The sequence below is a fragment of the Thermobia domestica genome, chromosome 12 (genome assembly GCF_964235325.1).
Source record: "Thermobia domestica chromosome 12, izTheDome1.hap1.1, whole genome shotgun sequence".
Lineage (NCBI taxonomy): Eukaryota > Metazoa > Arthropoda > Insecta > Zygentoma > Lepismatidae > Thermobia > Thermobia domestica.
This window is the reverse complement of record NC_137465.1, coordinates 43,535,454-43,557,381: the sequence shown is the minus strand read 5'-3', so window position 1 is coordinate 43,557,381 and position 21,928 is coordinate 43,535,454. Positions and strand designations below refer to the sequence as shown.

The following is a 21,928-nucleotide window of genomic DNA, read 5'->3' as shown; positions in this document are numbered from 1 at the left end:
AAGCCGTCTCGAGCCCTCGGCTCATTTGGGCCGAGCCGAGCCGATGGCTCACCCGAGCTGAGCCGAGCCAAGGCGATGGCTCACCTGAGCCAAGCCGAACCGAGCCGATGGCTCATCGCAACCGAGCCGGCTCGAGCCAATGGCTCACCCAAGCCGAACCGAACCGAGCCGATGGCTCATTGCAACCGAGCCCGTTGACATCACTAACGACAAGACATATATATCCATCTGCACTGAATCTAAATGCTCATGAAATGTAGAAATGAATGAGAAACTTATTGTGGATGAGAAACTTATAAATGGCTCCAATGTATTGATACGCTCGTCAACGATTAATGTAAAAGCAATAACGAGCACCATCGTCTGATCTAACATTTTGGAGAATCTAATACTACTTTCAATCGAACAGATCGTTTTCAAATTTCATCTTTTAGTTTACTGACTTCCTGAAACAAATAACAATAGATGTTCTGAAAGGTTATTTTTAAGAAATCGGTATCATATACTGTCCAACATACAGAGATGAATTTATATTAACAGCATAGTAATAACATTGCTTCAATGCGGCCAAGTTCAAGATAGATGCTGCCAACTTCAAGATAGATGTGGCCAACTTCAAGATAGATAAGTGGCATCTTATAAAGTAATTACTAATGCATGCTTTATAGTGAAATGCAGATTTTTGACTTCCAACTATACTATGCATACAATGTCGTATGTAGAATGTCATCAAGCGGAGGGTGATTCAAGCACTCAACCACGTATCTCGTCAGAATATGTGATTTTTGTATATTTTGCTCAAGAGGGGGATTAAACCCAAACCTCCTCCTTGCGTAAACCACTGTACGCATAAGTATTGGAAGTCTTATAGAATTACTATCCGTAACGAAAACGATAGCGTTTTCTTGGAAGCTATTTAGCGTACCAATAATAAGTTCCATCACAATCGTTAACCCGTATTCACACCGACGTTCATCGCTATAGAACAAATACGGTAATACAAGTGACAAGTGGTGTTTTGGAACCGATTCAGCGTCTACAGAATAGGTTCTATCAACTCTGTAAACTCTCTATTCAAACTAGAAGTATTAGAAAATTAACCATTTCCTGTATCAACACTAACCGCCATAAAGCAAAGACGGTACGAGACAGGAAGAAGCAATTTTTGATATGGATTCAGCACCGCAAGAACTTGTTTCATCTCTGACTCCACTTCTGTATTGCATCCTCCGGTTCAGTATTTCGTCTTCAGTATTAACCTCCATGGAGCAGAAACAGTAAGAAATAGAGAGAAATGGTTTTTTGATAGGCTAGGAGATTCAGCGTCCTAGGAACAGGAGCAATCTTTGACGTACAGAAGTATTACTTCAGCTTTAGTATAGAATTCACAATACCCAAATGTCTGCCGTGAACCGAGGCAGGTCGTCAGTTTGGAAAGATAGCTAAGTTAGTAGCTTTCACTGTACTAACAAGAAGTAACGAAAAGCAAAGTAAATCGATACTTGATTACAGTCAATCAAATCCTAAAATCGCCTTTTCATGGACTTCATAGGCTTTTTAGCTTTAGTTAAGATGATCGAGTTGCTAATACTATTCCCAGACAATTCGGAAAACGACGTCAAAGGCATTACTCGCCCAAGTCCATTATTTGCATTGCAGCAGTTTTTTCTTGTTTCTTGAAAAGCATGGGCAAGCTGCTGGGACCCTATGGACCTATCCACCTAACCTCAAGCAAGGCAGCTTTTCATGGAAGTCATATCCGTAAAAGTTTGAATTTTTTTGCTATAAGCTAAAGGAGTAAAGCTTATCTAATGCACTCGTTCTTGTATACAGCTAACTCACGCTGTAAAGGCTTTCTTCCCCTAGGTCTTAGGTCTTCGCTATAAACTACGGGAAGAAAGCTTATCTAATGTACTAATTCTTGTATACAGCTTTCTGAAGCTGTATAAAGCTATTTTTCCCCTAGACCTTAGGTCTTTGCTATAAGCTACAAGAAGAAAGCTTATCTAATGTACTAATTCTTGTATACAGCTTTCTGAAGCTGTATAAAGCTTTTCTTCCCCTAGACCTTAGGTCTTTGCTATAAGCTACAAGAAGAAAGCTTATCTAATGTACTAATTCTTGTATACAGCTTTCTGAAGCTGTATAAAGCTATTTTTCCCCTAGACCTTAGGTCTTTGCTATAAGCTACAAGAAGAAAGCTTATCTAATGTACTAATTCTTGTATACAGCTTTCTGAAGCTGTATAAAGCTTTTCTTCCCCTAGACCTTAGGTCTTTGCTATAAGCTACAAGAAGAAAGCTTATCTAATGTACTAATTCTTGTATACAGCTTTCTGAAGCTGTATAAAGTTTTTCTTCCCCTAGGTCTGAGGTCTTCACTATAAGGTAAAGGAAGAAAGCTTACCTAATGTACTCATTCTTGTATACAGCTTTCTGAAGCTGTATAAAGCTTTTCTTCCCCTAGGCCTTAGGTCTTCGCTATAAGCTAAAGGAGAAAAGCTAATGTATTAATTCTTGTATAAAGCTTTTTGAAGCTGTATGAAACTTTCTCCCTTTACTTTGAAGCAATAAAATTTAAATTGCGTCAGGAGCCACTAGTGATCTCAACTGGGATAACTGGGAATCCTTAAGGGAAATACATACGCAATATGTCAAAATCGTATACTCCTTTTAGAGAAATTGACTGTTGAACAGAACAGACAGACCGATGTACACAAATGCAAGTTGAGTCGAATGGTAGTACAACTCTTCGCCTCAGCCCCAAAACGACAGTTAATTCAACTGATATGGCATATGCAATGACGAATAAAAATATGGTAAGAAGTATTGGTCCGCATGACCAGGAGGTGACTGTGAGAAATAATTTTCTGAATGAGTCCATAGTATGTTTCCTTAAGGAAGCTGAAGGTTTAACCAGTGAAGCAATTAATCAAAGAAAATACATTTTCTTGCAGTGTCTGTGTCTCTATTTCGTACAATACATTTCTCCATACAAGCTATTTGACATGCCTTTTTCTTAATTTTTTACTACGAGAATCACAAAGTGTATTCTTCTTTCTTACATAAAGTCTCTATATAGTTTCTAACCGTTTCACATTTTGGTGTTCCGTAAGATCCTGTGTTCTCTCCTATTCATTATATTCTATCAGTATACAATTTGATCACCTGAGCTGAACTACACACATTTGCTGTTGACAGCTTATAATACGTGAAAACGTTAATATTTTTCAGTGTCTCAAATGGTATCATCCAGTAATATAGCGTATGAAGGGTGAAAGTAGATCCTACTTTAACGCACGAATTTATCGTCTTATCAACTTGATGAACTAAGAGCCACTATACCACCAGTTTGAGGTATTTCTCTTATACTGAGCCACTATACTACGAAAGTGAATTATAATAGAATGATTCGAATAATTGTCGTGTACTAAAGGTCAGTATTTCATATGTTTCAGAAAGTAAACTGCAATCCATCAGTTATTTGAAGGTAAAATAGTATTATAAAGAGGTATAGTACATGTTGATATATCTTGTTTCAGCCTTTGACGTTTTTAAAGACAGCGTGTTTCGAGAAACCCTTGACAAGCACTGTCACAAAGAAAAACGAGGAAAGGAAATCTGCAAGCCAAATTCCAATTGTTTGTTGTATTCTCCATTCTCTCCCCTATTCTCCTTTGCTCGCTGCATAAAATAGAAGCTACGTAGCTTGTGAGTTAGTGGCTTTGCTTCCGGCAAGATGTTTCCGTTTGCATTGCTCTTCAGAGTTGCAAACTCACGTTTTGACAAAGAAACTGTATCGCCATAAGCTTTGATGGACTGTTTCTCTATTTCTTCTCAATAGGATACTGGAATTATTTTCAATAAACTTCTGCTTTTGATCTGTTTAGGACGCAATTCTTCATAATAGTAAACATCGTGGGTCAGTAATGAAGCGTTTAAAAGAGCTTGTTCTGAGGTCACGTGAAATTGAAATGGATAATAGGAAATTTTTAAAGATTTTCTTCAAGTCTACACCTGGAATCAAACTGGAGTCTACAAGCGTGAAAGTTACATTCACTAACACTTCTAGTACAGTGAGCTATACACTTCATACTGGGGCGGCTCTGGTGCGTGAGGGCCCTGGTTCCCACCTCTCGCCAAGTAAGCTTTGTGTGTTTGTCGCGTTTCTTCCCATTTTCTTCATTTCACCATTTCAATCATTATTATATCATCACCGTCTCTCTTAGCCTTGGATCATAATATGGGACGTTTAAACTAAAAAATGCCTCCAACTACTATTAAGAGTTTTCAAAAATTATTTATATAGACTAGTCCTGCTAAAACTTATCAATACCAATCAGTTTCCACGTCTATCTGTTCCATTTCACAAAAGGTTGATCGGGTTATTTCCGACTAATTTTCAAAATGTAAAGGCCTTGCCGCCATGACCAGTTATGTTCTATCGGACTACCAGCATCATAAATTGTCGCCTTTCATCGCAATATCCAATGCAACAAACTACGATAAAGCAGAGGCATAGGGATTCCATTCAATCTACTCCTATAGGTGTTCCATAAGCCAGTGCCCTATCTTCCTATGGTAAACCCTATATACTATTTAAACAGCCGAATTACGCACAAATCCAATTGGACTGACATCAAGGATTTTTACGGGAATGTAACAGAAGGAAATACCACAAATTTCCGTTTCCTAGTTCATGCCATGATGAATCTGAGGGGATTTGGAAGAATGACTAAAGGCTTTGTTCTTTTACGTGGATCCACACCTTGTTCTTCGCATCTCCGTAGAAACGAGAATAGCTTGGAATCATGATTTCCTGCGGAAAACTTTCTCGGCACTGGCAACAAAACTCGGTATGTTCCTTGCTAGAAGTGTCATGATACGTAATTGTGCCCAAATGTTACCATTACGCGCGAGATAAATGTAGACCTCGTCTCCTTCTATTATTACCCTGCCAAGTGCCTTTCGTACAGTTGTGAACTCGTTCCTCACGTACGTATCACAAGCCACGACGGTGACGAATGACGTGGCTGACAATGGACTGCGCCAGATTTAATCTCTGGTCCATATCGCTTTGAGGTGGTGAATTCTCCTGGCAATTGCCAGTTGATGAATTCCACAAAGCACCTCAAGTGATATTTTCGGTGGTAAAACAGAACTAATCCCTTTTTCTGAAGAGTGTATCTGCCTAGATTTTTGGATGTCCCTCTAATGGTTAAAAATCATTCATCCGATACTATTTCACTATTCAATTGTACGAAAAATGTGCGTGGAACAGATCCATGAGGTACCCTTTACAGTAATGGCTTACTTTCGACATTTCCATAGCACCAACACAATACTCCGGTATCTGCAACCTGACACACCATACTGATAACGAAGCCGATTACATGGTCCTGGTTCAATCACACAGGAGACAGCAATGGTGTCAAATCGGTAGAGCATACACTGATTAACCTTGTTTGTCTTGATACGCTGTTCGAACTAGAAACAAACAAACTTAGAGAATACATGGCTAAATCTTATATATGGCAACATTTCCATGCGATAGGTTAAAATATAAAAAGTAAAAAAGGGTAATTTCAGTTTCGAATAGTTCAGCAGAAGTTGAAATGAGCTTGAAGAACAATATAACTGCATATTTTTCTCTTACAAAGATAGTGAAAAGTTGGAAAAGAGCGCTGAAACAATAGGAAACTAAAAAATGAAAAAGTTAAGGCAAGTCGGGTGGTTTGTTCTCACTCTCGTAACCACATTCTCTCTTGGTAAGATTAAAAAAGAAAGGAAAAGCACAGAAGCAAACATCTTAAATGGTGTTTCCCAGAAGACGGATGTTAAGACTCCTTGTTGACTTAAGCCCTGTTATAAACGGAGGATCCCAAGTTTTCTCAGCTTCACCCTTTGGCTCCAGATTAGGAACATCCACATCCGCTGCTTGACCAACTAAATCAACAAACTCTGTCTTGTGTTCAAAGACAACATGGCCTTCAACTCTCACCACGTACTTTCAACTTTCTTGGTTTCTGCGACATATATTTCTTGTAGTATGAGAAGGAAGTTTTTCAAGTGTTGTATCTAGTACTGAAACAATAACAATACATGAAACGCTATAATAAAGTTTCAACGCAGTGGGAAGATGAGAAGAGATACAAATGAATGTTTAGTCGTCAATAGGTCTATTATTATTATTATTATTATTATTATTATTATTATTATTATTATTATTATTATTATTATTATTATTATTATTATTAAAGTTTTAGGCGAATTGGTCTTATTTATTTACTAACAGAATACCCTTTCTTCGCACGGGCAAAATCTTTAATTTTGGATCTAAAGGGTAATTAACTTAGGGACCCAAACACCTATGAATTCGACACTAATATCGATCATTTTCAATAACTTTTACATGGTCACCATCCTCCTTAGGAGTACTAATGGCGGCTGAATTTGAATTTAAACCTCATTGGAAGTATCACTGTTTATCTCAGTGACTCCGAAAACTATAGATTCGACTCATATGGATCATTTTCAATCATCTTTATATATATTTACCCCTCTCCGAAGTTCCGACGCTGAATTTGGTTGGATTTAAACGGCATTGGAAGTGTCATTGTTCATCTCAGCGACCGCGAAAAACTATGGATTCCACACTAATATCGGACATTTTCGATCATTGTTATAAATCTCCCCTCTACCAAGTTGTTCCTTCAAGGTGAAATGATAAAAACCATCTCAGTCCCGAATCTCATCTATGTTAAAAATTTGATTGAGATCGGTTGAGTGGTTTAAGAATTACTGTCACAAACATTGTCACTTTCATTTTTATATAGGCCTATATTGGTTTTTGTACATCTCCCCCTCCCCTAACTTCTACCGTGAAGGTGAAATGATAAAAACCATCCCAGACCCAAATCTCATCTATGTTGAAAATTTGATTGAGATCACCTTTCTGGTGGTTCAAGAATTATTACGTTACAAATATAATCACTTTCATTTTTATCTTTATAGATTTACCTACTTATTTTAACGATATGTATATAAGCCAATCGAACTACTAAAAGGTTTCACTCTTTCTTTGTCAAAATGATAATAAAATCCTATGATTTAAACATACATACAGTGAAATCCATCGATGTTGGCCACTATCAGTACTATTAAATAAGTAAGCAACTTAGGCAACCAACCTGCAGAAACGAAGTAGTAGAGATGCAAAAAAGCCGACTTTTTTGATTCAATGTTTTTTTTTTTTTTACATAAAAAGCCGGCTTTTTTGGGAAAAAAAACGAGAATTTTGGAAATTTTGACTTTTTTCATTTCCATGATTTTTCTATCTAAATAGCTTTCTTATAGTATATTCTATAGTTAGATAAGAATTCCATGACCTAAATGCCATATTTCGCTCTGAAATTCACCATCAAGATGGATGGAGCACATGTTTTATGAATTAAAGCTAACATGAAGAATGTAGTATTTGAGGGCAATTTTACAGGCTATTTAACTTTATTTTAACTTTTGAGTTATCGACATTTTTTTTCTTCTCTAGATCATTTTAGTTTGTCATCCGTGTTTCATTTCTAAGAGCTTAGTACTCTAGCTTCTAGCACAAAAGTTAAACTTACGTTTTTCTATATATCCGTCAAAGCATACGTTTTTCAACATGTCCGTCAAACCGTACTTCCACCTTTCTGTTATACTGTAGTTGTGCAATCATTTAGCACCGGATTTTTCCGGATACAACCTTGAATACCAATTTATACAAATAATCAGTAGCGGATTTAGAAAAGTACTTTGGGATGAGTTTCTCTGATTGTTTCGTTTTCTAAAAAGTCCTCATTTTATTTGGGAGGTGCTTGAACTTTATGAGTACAGACATAACTAATATTTCGTTTCGTTTATATGTTTAGCAATAATCTTCCGGATACAACCTTGAAGATCATTTTATACTGAGAATTAGTGGCGAATTTAGAAAAGTGTTTTGGGAGGTGTTTTTCTTACTAATGTTTAGTTTTTCTAAACATTCGTAATTTTCATTTGACGGGAGCTTAAAGTTTATGAGTAAAGGCATAACTAATAGATATTTCGTTTGTTTTAGACATTCCGCAACTTTAGGGAACTGGCCTCCGTCCGAAAGACCGACCCCCTAACCTTCGCAAAACCGTCACTGCTGGTAATTAGTAATAATAACGATTTAAAAACAATAAGAAAGGAAGTCGGCCAACTCAGAGTACACGCACTATTTCTACATTCACAGATGGAATGAAGGAAAGCTTTGTCAGAATGGTCGAATGCTGAGCTGAATCCCGGACTTCCCGATAGAAGCGCAAAAGCTAACCACTCAGTCATGTTTGTTGTGCAGTTGTATTTAGCTTAACTTAAATATATTCCGCAGTCCTTTTTTGGGGGGCGGGAGGGGGGAGTTCCGTAATGATATGTTGAATCCCTCTTGTTAAAAATTCAGAAAACTTGAGGATTGGGTAAACCGTGGTGGTGGTTATAAAAAACTTAACTGTAGAATTTCAAGAATGTACAGAACCAGAAGTTCTAGATGTGCAGCCTTTGTGTATCATATAAATTTAAGCATTTCTCTTGTTTTATTTTGATTTTATTTTGTTTCAAAAAAAGAGTATGGAATATTTTGAAGTAAAAATACTACATACAATTTTGCTAGATATTTGTATATTTTTTTAAGAAGTTTTTACTTTTAGGGTTGGCTCGTTTACACCAGCTGTTCTTTTTAATAACTGGTTTAAACCAAAAAAATGGACCCTGACTTCAGTAAACAAGCAATTGAAGCAAAACTATCATAGACTAATATACAGGTTTTTAATGTAAAAATACAACTAATAATTACCTATGTAATAGTTTGTATTTTATCATAATGCAGAATATGAATAGTGAGGCTTAATATTTCTTTTCAGTTCATACTTTTACAATCAATAGACACAAACACCAGTAAACAATACCTTCATCTCCTCATTGTGGAGGAGATAGTTTCATGGATAAGTATTCCACCCTTTCTCACTTAGGCTCGTTCACCTTCCAAGAGATAAAATATGTTTGAGAAGGGTTTCTAAGAAATGAAGAAGATAATATGTTATAATATGGAAACATACAGAGGTAAGTTTTTTTAATAGGTATGTTTATATATATATATATATATATATATATATATATATATATATATATATATATATATATATATATATATATATATATTAAAAAATATAGATATCCAACATACAGAGGTAAATTTAACGTTAGCTGCACAGGAATAATATTGCTTCAATGTGTTAGGTTTCAAGATAAACAAATGGCCAACCTACCACGTGATATGTAATACATCATTCATACAAAGTGTAAGTTTCTTACATAAATGAAGCCAAGTTAGGAAAATGACGATCTTAGAGAGTTGGGTAAGTTAACATATTCTATTGTATATGGAGGGTATAAGTGACAACATATAAGCATTTTACACAGTACAAAACAATGATTGAGAAGGAAGTTATTTTCTAATACAGTTTTACAAATTGCCAGCTCGTTGAGACACCCAGGACAGCGTCCAAGCTAATGAAAATAATAGACATGCCCTATTAGTTCATCGCTTATGGAAAAATGACAAGTACAGTGAAACCTCTCTAAAGCGGACAGCCGCGGCGAATCAAAAATTGTCCGCCGTACAGAGGTGTCCGCCTTCAAGAGGTTTCAGTATTTTTTATGTAAATTAGTGAGCAAGATAATATACAATTAGAATTTTTTTTTTTTTTGCATGAATCACGTATTTACGAATATTACATGCATTATTCTCTGTCCTCCAATACTCTATGTTCGAGGCACAACATGGAAATAACATATTATAGTTCTCTGCACTTTACACTTATCAGTATTTCCTTCTTTTCAGTATGGCGCTTTAATTTGTGGGATGATTGGAGTCCTGAAGTGTTTTTTTTTTTTTTTTTTTTGAGACAATATACATACCTGAGGGCAAAAAGTACTAAACTTGTATTCTGGTTAGTTAGAGACTCCAACGAGACAGTAGCATAATGTGTCATCCCTAACGGCGGGCAACTATCAATCACTTTTGTGTCTAAAACAGCTTGGGTGTGAGTGGGATGCAAGCAAATGACATAAGAGTGTTGTTAAACAGAGCCGCTTCGTCTGGTTTGCTGAGCAGACAGTTGAGGGGCAAAATGTTGTCACAATGCTTCCTTGGTGATACATGTGTGAATTACTAAAAATGCATTTTTACTATACTTTTCAACTTATTTCTAGAGAAAGTGTCCGTGATACGGAGGTAAATAATACCTATAAAAGACAGAAAAGACTGTCCGTGTCCGTACTGGAGAGTGTCCGCTTTAGAGAGGTTTGTCAATATGCTTTTTCCTATTCCAGTGTTTGGGAAATACAAAATATGTCCGTTAAGGGAGGTGTCCGCTTTATAGAGGTGTCCGTTAGTAGAGGTTTCACTGTATATTGTGAGAATTGATCAAAATGATGAATAGGTCAAAGTAATACATTCGGCATGATCAAAGGGTAACGTTGAGGACTGTAATGTAAATAGATGCTGTGGTGATGAATATACCAGACTGACGTATGATCAGTCTACGTCAAAATACGTTAGATTCAGTAATATGGGATGTTCAGCTAGGAGGTGCGAGTTTAAGTACATTATCCTAAGTTACAATATTTCCGACGAAAAAGGATAAAGGAGAACCATTCGATCATATAGATGATGTGTAACTACGTAAAGGAAAACGAGATTGGCTCTTCAGAGGAGATGGTGATCAAGCAACACTAGTTACTGATAAAAAGAGCAGGGAATTCAATTTTCCACATTATAGAATCTGAGGTGTAAATGCCTTTTATCTATATTAAACAACGTTGGTATCAAGAATGTTATAAAATAGAGGACCTGCCCTTACAACAAAATGTCGAAGCCATACATCACAGTTTCGCCACCACTACTCTGCCCACTCCGCCCAATGAGATAGCAATGTTTTGAGCCAACGATCATGGCGAAAATGAAAGTAGCCAATTAGACGATGGAGGAAACGAGAGTAACCAGGCAGACGTGCCGATACTCGTTTGTTTTTTTGGCTTCATTGATTTAATAGGATGAAGATATATATGGCCAGATCCTATATTTTATAACATTCTTGGTTGGTATGAAGAGCATAGGTTACACTTGTTATTTCTTCTTCTCAGGGTTTAGATACTGTGACACTCTGGTTGATTTATGGAGGCATTGATTCCATTCTAGTTAAGATATTACTAATTTATCAAAACGTACTTGGATTCCTTCAATAAGAAAATTATGTATATACTATTGAGATGGTTATTACTTTTTGGTTTTGGTGAGAGAAGGAAACGAGTTTATGCTTTTTGGGAAGGTTAGTTTAAGGATAGATTAAATCACTGTACAAATGTGTTTATGGTAACTATTGCGGGAAAGCATTACTTGTGGGAAACTATTACTATTTCCAATGATCTAAACACATGCTAGAATAATAGTACCATCTTCGAATATAAATTAATAAATATTATCTTATAATTGTGGAAAGTCGGTCATGAAAAGGATATACAGCAACGAATACAAAAGAGGTCTTTAAGGGACATTACAATAGGAAAAAATGTTATGAGATAGCGTACTAGTAATTTGAACGTACATAATTCTGTTACTTGTGAAATTACCTCTCTAAATCTATCGGATGTCTGTTTGAGGAAATATAAAGTTATGAACTTCTTATATCAGGGTCTCCATGAAAGACAAATTGCTTTCGCCAAACAGAAGAAAACATAACAGTTTACTTTTATGATAATGATTTAATTAATTGATATATTGTAATTTATCATCCCTTTTAGCAGCAAGGTTTTATGAGACATGGATCTTAACGTCTCGTAAAACGTGGGATCCGAACTACACGTCCTCTCACTGGGAATCAAACCCCGGTCTTCTGCGCCGAAGAAGAGTACGCTTATCATATAGTCATCAAGGAACTCTGCAATGATTTTTTTTTTAAATAGTTGTTACTGGTGGGCAAATATTATGATTGAAATTATTTTTCGTCGAAAACAGCTTTTTGTGTCTGGAAGAAAAGTTGCTAAGACAGTCTTTCAATCAGATTTCTTCCCAATATTTTACTTAATGCTGGAGTCAGATGTATTCGATACTACGACTCTATCTAGGTAGAACTTAATCAGGCTTTTGAAATAGAAAATCTATCAACGTTCCTCTTTCAACATATGCTCACTTATTTAAAAAGTCAATTCAAGAATTATACTATGTCCTACAAGTCACAACACGAAATCAATTAGCTTTGCTATTCCTTTTGGTTCCATGAATCCAGAAAAAGGTATAAAAATAGGTTTTTCCTTCTTCCATCTACAAATCTTGGTATGATAATAATGCAAGAAGGGTATATACTGTAGGATAGATTCTCCATGCTTCAATAGATAAATCAATGCGAGAACTTACCACGTCTTACAAGTTACAACACGAATGCAGTTCCATGAATCCAGAATATGTATACAGGACAGGGTTCTTCTTCAATTGAGAAATCAGTTCAAGAACTATGCTATGTTGTACAAGTTACAAGATGAATTCAGTAACCTTGCAGTGAACATCCCTCTTGGTTCCAAGAGTCCAAACTTGGGTACATATGATAGGTTTCCTGTTCTTCTATTGATGAATCGATGAGCTATACTATGTCGTGAAAATTACAACACAAATCCAATTAATTTTGCAGAGTAAATTCTTCTTTGTTCCATTAGTTTAAAAATAGATTTTTAGGATAGGTCCTCCGTTCTTCTATTCATAAATTTATTCAAGAATTATAGTATGTTGTGCAAGTTACAACATAAAATTCGGGGGCATGGCGGCTCAGTGGCGCAGAGCGCTTACCTCTGCTGCGTGGGTTCCTGGTTCAATCCCCGGCTAAGTAAGCTTGTTATAGATAACATCGTATCCATGGGTTTTCTCGGGGTATTCCCGTTTCCCCCACATTCTCATTCCACCGATTCTTTCATCATCATTCACTTGCCTTAACCATCCGTCTACCGTAGCATAACAGGCATAATCATAGGACGTTAAACTGAAAGATACAACATAAAAGTCAATCAAGCTTGCAATATAGACTCCACGATTCCAAAAATGGGTATGATCGAGGTCGTTGATATTGTTTTTCTCAAATTATAGGCACTTTCCGATTCACTTCTCTCGTCAAACTCGTGGAAACAGTCCGAAATTTTGCTACATCTTCTGAAAAGTTTTGATTCCCTGATAAAATATGAACGATTTCACGTAAAGCAAAGGCTTATATTCTTCTTCAAAAGTAGTAGAAAGGTATTTTTTCGCTTAACTGGTTAACAGGTCCTCACATACCTTTCTAAAAGGCAGGAAGAAGAAATTGGTCACTTTATCACTTTTCACTGACCATAGTGGGTAAAAAAAAAAAAATCTGCCTTTGAAGACAATAATAAAATAAAACTCGTAACAGATATAAACGCGTTTTAATGTCAAGCGCATGTTCGCAGGCCCGCAACTAGGGTTTCTGTCACCCGGGGCAAACACACAATTCGGCGCCCCCCCCCCCCCCAGGTTTAGTCGAAAAGTATCACTTACTTATGGATTGCAACTGTAAATAACATTCTTAATGAAACCAGTTATATCGATTTTTAAGTACTTTAATCAAACTCACTTTAACCACAAAAATATATTACATTCGTTATGTGCTCACAAGTTTTAAGAATAATTTTGTACATACATTTTGTTTTAATGTTGTATGAAGAAATCAAAACAAAATGAACTAGAAAATATCTGCCACATTATACAGTTATTAATTGAAATTGCATTTAGTTTTAATAACCCGAAGAATAATTATGAACATACGCTTTCATATTAAAATAAGAAAATAATACAAAATAAACTAGAAAATATCTAGTACATCATAAAGTTATAATTGAAATAACATTTAGTTCTAATAAACCCAAAAATAATTTTGTACATAAGCTTTCATTTAAAAATATAAAAACAATAGAAAATAAACTTGAAAATATCTGGTATATTATAAATAGAGCAACCCAAAAGCATAAAAAGCATAATAGTAATTTAGACATATGGTTGGTACCTTGAACATGGGTGTGGTTGTCTAAGGGTCCAGAAGAAACTAATTTTAAAGAATAATAAAGCATAATTTTAGAAAATAAAGCATAATTTAAAATATATAGCATAATTCTTGGAAATTCTATTTAACTGCAAGTTTAACATATACTATATTAATATTTTTAAAAATATATTTACAATGCAAAATCATTGAGAACATAACAATGCAACAATGAAAAGCTTAGTTTTATTTCTGTAAATTTTTCGGTGTAATCCTTTGATGTGGAGAAAAGAAGAAAACTTTCCATCAACAATGAAGCACACAAGAACTCCTCACTATATTGTTATGTGTACCTCTCGAACTTGAGCACTTTCTGTACTTTTTGTGCACCTTTCTGTATACTTTCTCTTTCTGTATATATGCACCTCTAAGGTGCACACAAGTGATAGATAAAACTGATTCGAGCAAAGCATATCTCTTTACAGTGCATTAACTAGAAAGTTCATTAAATATGAAAGAAATTGCTTCATAAAATATTAATAAATAGATCAAGATATTTAGTTTATTTAATGTATAGTAAATATTATACATTATACACGATTAATGTAAAACAACGATTGAAATTAACAATAAAGCATAATAAAGCATAAGTTGGACTGATAGATAACAATTCAAAATGCCTCGAAAAGCTCTCAAGCAAAACTAATAGATAAAACTTCATACAGCCTTCACTCGCAAAATCCCTTGGTAGGCGTACAAGAAACAATTAAATACACCGAGGCGTGTAACTTATCTTTTCCGCCACAAAACTGCCCTCTAGTTTAAAAACATTACAGCAATTGCGTAACATTAGAGGGGGCGCGTCTGAGCTAAACTCTTCAACCACCAGCAAGCAACAAAAATCGGTAACTTTTTGACCCCCGCCCCTATTGATAACAGCGTTTTAAACTTCAGAGTTGTTCTCAATGGAATTATAGAGCTTCTTCATGGCTAAGCGGTTAGCGTACGCGCCTTTGGCGTGGGAGACCCGGGTTCGATTCCTGGCGGGAGCTCAGGTGGTTCGGATTCCACGTTAATCAGTAGGTCCACGTCTCATATAGCCTTGCTGCTGAAAGGGACGTTAAACTCAAAATCAACTCAACTTAATGGAATTATACAGACAAACAGCCTCTTGTGGTAGGAAAAGGAAAGGGGGCGGATTCTTTGTGGTCGCCCAAGAGAACAAATGCATGCAATATTAGGTTTTTAATGTATGACACTACACCTATTTAGATGAGACTCTCTCTCTCTCTCTCTCTCTCTAAAAGAGGTTCCATGGAAAAGGCCAAGTAAACTTTTGATTTCTTTTAACCTCTAGAATAAGTTCCTCAAGAGAAAGGGTGCGATTTTTAAAACAATTGATATACTATCTTCTTTCTGGCGCCCCCCTCCAACCACGCGCCCGGGGCACGTGCCCCCTCTGCCCCCCCCTAGTTGCGGCCCTGCATGTTCGGATATTTGAACTCAAAAAGTATCCAGATTTTCCCAGAATTATAAGTACAACCGATAACCTACATCTTAATTTTTATTAGTATGTAAACGAGAAACGAAATGAGAAGTACGTTCTTAAATTCGAGACGAGACAAGTCAACAAGTTTCTCACTCAAATTTTAAATGTCAAACACTGTTTTAGTGTTACGTGATTTATAGTATAAAAGCTATAAAAATAAAGTGATTGTATGAACATAATAAAGAGCACTTATAAACATTTAAGGATACGCAAATTATTGCACAATATATTTTTAAATGTTATACCACACCGTTCATGGATCTCTCGTGGCCCGAAAGGATTAGGATAATTTCCAGATGAAACTAAGAGAAAAATCAGGGCGTAAGTTGTGTACATAAATTTACAAAACGAGGTGAAAAGTTTCGAGACGACACGAGAAAGAATTCTTCGAGAATCGAGACTAGACGAGACTACAAAATTTAGGAGACGAGACAAGAATATCTTATTTCTTGTCTAATAGGGGACACTAATTTTTATCTTATTTCTTGTCTGATAGGGGACATTAATTTTTATCTTATTTCTTGTCTAATAAGGGACACTCATTTTTATCTTCTTTCTCGTCTAATAGGGGGTACTACTTTTTATCTTATTTCTTATCTAATAGAGACACTAATTTTTATCTTATTTCTCGTCTAATAGGGACATTAATTTTTATCTAATTTCTTGTCTAATAGGGGACATTAATTTTTATCTAATGTATTGTCTAATATGGGACACTAATTTTTATCTTACTTCTTGTCTAATAGAGGACACTAATTTTTATCTAATTTCTTGTCTAATAGAGGACACTAATTTTTATCTAATTTCTTGTCTAATAGGGGACACTAATTTTTATCTTATTTCTTGACTAATAGAGGACACTAATTTTTATCTTATTTCTTGTCTAATAGAGGACACTAATTTTTGTCTTATTTCTTGACTAATAGAGGACACTAATTTTTATCTTATATCTTGTCTAATAGAGAACACTAATTCTTATCATTAGATAATTGACTAACAAACCAATATAAATAATAACATTTAGAAATTAAGCAAGGCTTGAGAAGTATAATTTTTCTTATACCAACCTAATTTTAAATTACATTCACGAATTCTTTTTAAAAACAGACATTTCAAATAAAATGTGGGGGGAATTTTTATTTCTTTTTAATTTTTTACTTTTTATTCAAAGAATATTTACTCGGTTGAAGACTAAGGTGCAGTGGCATTAAAAGTGTCCGTGATCAGTTCGAGCATTTTAAGAAGGAACTTTCCCATCAAAATACCGAAGTTCGTAATGGAAGGGAATTTTCAAAGTTTTCCACGAATAAAATAAAATGGAGAAAAGAAAAGGAAAAAAAGAGCAAATCTAAAGCTCTTCCTTCCAAATCGTTTTCTCAAACTTTTAACAAGAACAACCGAGATAGTGGAGAAGGAGGACGTAAGAGAGAGAGAGAGAGGGAAGAATTCTGTCTCTTTGTCCTTTCCCAACCTTTTTCCTTTCTTTCTTTACTTTTCTGGATATTTTTTCCTCTAACAAGGGGAAAAGCTTTCTTCTGTCCTTTGGCCGTCTTCACTAATAGTTAAGGGACCCTGAGATTGTTAAAAATTCCTTTCTCTTAAAACATCCCACAGCTTCCCACGAATGACTTCTGCTATACATATTGAAACGAAAAAAAAAAAAAAACAATCATTAATCTGTAAAAAGTGAATGAAATATGCACTAAAATGAAACTGTTCTGATTTGCATACGACAACTCAAAATGTGCCTGACAACCAAGGACGCCGATCGCAGGGGTGCCGGAGGGGCCTGGCCCCCCAAAGCTCATGAGGCCCCCCCACATTGAATTTATGAATATACAATATTTGACATAATTTGAATGCAATTTGTCTTAAAATCCTCATATATGCCTTCTGCATTTTGAATGCCCCCCCACCCCAAATTTACAGAGAAATCGGTGCCTTTGCTGACAACGATTCGAATTGTATTCATCTTAACGTATCTCCTGGCATATAAGGTGTAAACACACGAAATTTGATATTTTAAGACTGAAAAATGAAATAAAATTCTTCACTTTAACATTCCATGATTATGCCCTTTTAGGCTAAGGGAGATGATGACTAAAGCAAGTAAATGATGATGGAATGATAAAGTGGGAGGAAATGGGATACCCCGAGAAAACCCACGAGCACGATATTGTCCACCACGAACTCACTTGGCCAAGGATCGAACCAGGGACCCCATGCACCAAAGGTAAACGCTCTACCACTGAGCCACCGAGTTCCCTATTTCAAAGCTTTCTGGTTGCCAAATTAACATCTGTTAACCAATTCAACAGGCAGCGGACAAGTGAAGAAGTCATGAAAGGCAGATGGGAGGTATTTGCTAATACTGTATATCGGGTGTTGCAAAATAAGTGTTACAACTCTTGGGAGGTGATTCCTGCCAATGAGACAAGAAAAAAAGTTCTCTTGAACTTTCGGCTATCGGACATAGTTTCAGATCTACAACGTGCCGAAAGCGTGGGAAATTGACTTTCGGACGCCAATAGTTCGGAAACTATCCAACGTAAAGAGGGCGGGTAAAAAATTTACTGAAGAAGTCGTACTAGCTCTATTGAATTTTGCATATTTCACAATCCTACCACGCACGCGCAAGGGATTCAATAAAGGAATGTAGAGATTCCCGGATAATCTGCCAAATGAAAATTGCTGTAAATGATATGAATTGATAGGATTTCTACCAGGTAACAATAATTCGTTTGTATCAAGTCGATATCTGGAGCAAATACAAAATGGCGGACAACTTCATGCCCGTTGTGTGTGGTTGCATAATCGCCAGGTACGGATGTTGGCCAACAGTGACGTTCTGAGTATTAAGTATAGTGAATTTGTATTCAAATGCTCTAGAAAGACATCTGGAGTGTCGGTAGAGCGTAACAGATGAAGGAAGGTGATTCACATGTGTGGAAACACGTAACGAAAAATGACCAGAAATATACTCTATAAACGTGAGTTCAAAGAGTCGGAAATGTAAGGAATACAACAAGAACATGAAAGTCATTGCCAATTCACCAATAATATTCCCTCAAACCGATGCAATATAATGTGTACGGTTGCATACCAATAAGGATGCAACAACTGAGGCCAAGGAGACTCACAAAGAAACTGGGGAAACTAAAGGAATGTCACTAGTGGGATCGCATGATCGATATTGAAATGTGGCAAATGTGTATGTTGATATCGACATATAGCTAATGGAAAAATGTTAACATGTCCCACTACAGCTGTGGTATCGTCCCATGTGGGAAAAATAGGAAACTAACTTTGTACATGCTGCTATTACACTTGGTTCGTATTGTAGTGCAACGTAAAAAGAACTCAATTATATCCATGTCTCACCTATACTGGAACATTGTCCCACACTCGAAGCATAGGAGAATAACTCCAATATGTTTTAGTACACGTAAGTCACATTTTGGTACAACGTAAGTAGAACACAATTGAATCCACGACCCCCTTCGTCTGGAACATTGTCCCACACTCGAAACATGGGAAATAACTCTCTAAAAGACATGGTTCAAATTCTGATACAGCTTGAAAGTAACTATATGTTAGCATGTCCCACTTCTTCTGGGACAATATTACGCACTCAAAATATAGGAAAATAAAGCCTCAAATTTGTACAGTGCACATTTCAACGAAGAATAAATAAAACAAATCGGCACAGGTCCCACTAACGCTAGAATAGCATCAGAAAGAAAAGAAAATGAGCTGAAGAAAGGGGGGACACAGAACAATTAACAATTAGAAAAAAATTAACAATAAGCTTCAGGATCTGCACTATTTGTATCTTCTACCATGCACTTTAAGAAACTATGTAGTACGAAGAAAGCCTCACAAACACTATAATATTCAGAGACGTTGTTGGAAGTGTTCGCCATTGACGTCAATACAAAGATGACACCGGCGAAGCACAGCTTGTCTGGTAGGCGCAAATCCATGTGGCATATCACTAATGGTCCCAGCAGCGGCATTGATGCGAGCAACGAGGTCCTCAGCACTTTCCACGGGGGTGTCATACACAAGCCGTTTCATTTTCCCCCACAAAAAGAAATCCACCGGTGTGAGGTCGGGTGACCGAGGTGGCCACGGATGAGGTCCACCCCTGCCAATCCAGTGATCGCCAAAAATGTTGTTGAGTACGACCCTGGTTTCCCGGTCAAAATGTGCGGAGGCACCGTCGTGCTGAAACCAAATACGTTGTCTATCTGCAAGCGGCACGTTTTCTAAAAGTTCTGGCAATACGTCCTGAAGAAACACACGATAATTCCCACCATTTAAGGTAGTAGGCAAAATGTACGGACCTATCAAATGGTCACCTACGATTCCACACCACACATTCACTGCGAACCTGTGTTGATGATGGCGCACAAGTATTGTGTGGGGATTGTCCATATCCCAGACGTGACTGTTGTGGCTATTCAAGATGCCATCTCTAGTAAACATTGACTCATCCGTCCACAACACTATTGTTGGAAAATCTGGAATGGTATGTGTTTGTTGCAGATACCATTGACAAAAATCCATCCGCTTGGGAAAGTCCGTAGGTAGTATGTGCTGCACCTTCTGCAATTTGTATGGGTACAAACCCTCTTCCTGAAGAACGCGGAACACATTAGTATGATGGGTTTGTCTCGGCTGAGCAATAGCTCGTGTGCTAGTGTCAGGATCGTCCCATATCGCATCCAACACCTCCTCTTCAAACTGCACAGTGCGCACAGTGCGAGGTCTTCCACAATCCCACTTATGAGGTAGTAGCGAGCCAGTTTCACGCAGTCGAGCATCAAGTCGTGCAAAAAGTGTATGTGCTGGTAGCTGCCTATTTGGAAAGCGTTCCTGATACATACGGCGTGCTTGACGGCTGTTTTGGTGTGCCTCCCCTTAGATGAGGTGCATATCGGCGAGCTCGTGGGTAGAGTATTCCTCCATTATCCTGTTCCAGAGCTGATGAACACGGGAGGGGGGAAATTTACGTCCCAGTGACAAATGACAACTATTTCGATTCGCACCCACGTAATGTCACATAGGTGTTCACGCACAAACCCAAAAGGAACACCGAAATACGCACTGAAGGTAGAATACTCCTTGGCGAAATTCAACGACACACACAAGCCAGACTAAACTCAAAACAGCAAAACGAAGTACGTACAAGACAATCAACTGTCGACTAAAAACAGTTGCTGGGTGTATTCACCAACGCTAATACGTCACAGCAGACATAGGTACACATCTCATGCCTCTAGTGGCGCTTTCTGTATTACATAGCTGAAATCGTTATCAACCTATTCTGACTACATAGCGTCATTTTCAGATGTAGTTATTCTAACATCCTATTATGATTATTATGATTATGTTTAGTTTATTATTATTATTATTATTATTATTATTATTATTATTATTATTATTATTATTATTATTATTATTATTATTATTTGCCTTTGTGGTCGTGCCTTTCATGGTAGCAATTTCACACCAAGCTGTCATTGAGTCGTACGGAACCATTAGAAAGGATGGCTTTTATTCTTTCACTTGTTTGTGGAATGACTTTCCTCGGCAAATCACAACAGATGGTGCTGAAGCTGATGTGGAGTTCTGGATGGAAGTAAGTGTTCGATTCGAAGATTTTTGTGCAAGGTAAAGCTGATGGTTTGCCATTGCCTTCAATGGGATGATCATGACTTTCTACAGTTTAACATAGGATCCGAATCACTTGTGTCTCCACCCCGGACTACTTGATTACAAGCAAGAAATATCACTGTAAATGCCTCGATGCGTTACCTGTCATCGTGCGTGTTTGCTCTACTTTCTTCTTTTGCTTATGTTATGGCGTTTAGTATCTCTTTCAACGACAGGGCTAGGCACAGGTGGGACCTACAGTTTAAAGTGGGATCCGAACCACTACTCCGGTTTTGAATCTGAGACCGTGGGTTCCAAGCAGGATTTGAAACTGCGACCACGCGCGCGAGAGCGAGCTCTCAAGCCCTGAGACTACGAGGGAGCATCACTTTCTTTGTATTCATTTCTTTTAGTAGTACCCACTTTCTTTGGCAAGTACTCTTGTCAGCATCCCGATATGCATGTGTTTCATTTTGTTATTCTTATTGCACAGTTGTAAACAATCAGACCTTTCAGTCTTTTTTTTTTTTGTTTTGTTTTGTTTCTCATGTCGATTTATTTTCCATTTGTATGGTGTTCAAGCAGTAGTGATACATGTGCCAAATTGGTTCATTTTC

At 36.8% G+C, this 21,928-nt stretch overlaps 1 protein-coding gene and 1 long non-coding RNA gene across 2 annotated transcripts in view; both read right to left on the bottom strand.

Moving 5' to 3' along the window:
* The window catches only part of LOC145666440 (uncharacterized), a 399,556-nt gene that overhangs the window by 362,307 nt on the left and 15,321 nt on the right, over positions 1-21,928 (bottom strand). The window lies entirely within an intron of this gene.
* LOC145665939 (histone-lysine N-methyltransferase SETMAR-like) lies at positions 19,548-20,540 on the bottom strand. The gene has a single exon (XM_081733045.1). It carries the CDS (start codon positions 20,538-20,540, stop codon positions 19,548-19,550), a length of 993 nt encoding a protein of 330 aa, XP_081589171.1.

Coding starts and splice junctions, on each gene's coding strand:
- LOC145665939 (XM_081733045.1), bottom strand. CDS start 20,540: ATGTATCAGGAACGCTTTCCAAATAGGCAGCTACCAGCACATACACTT.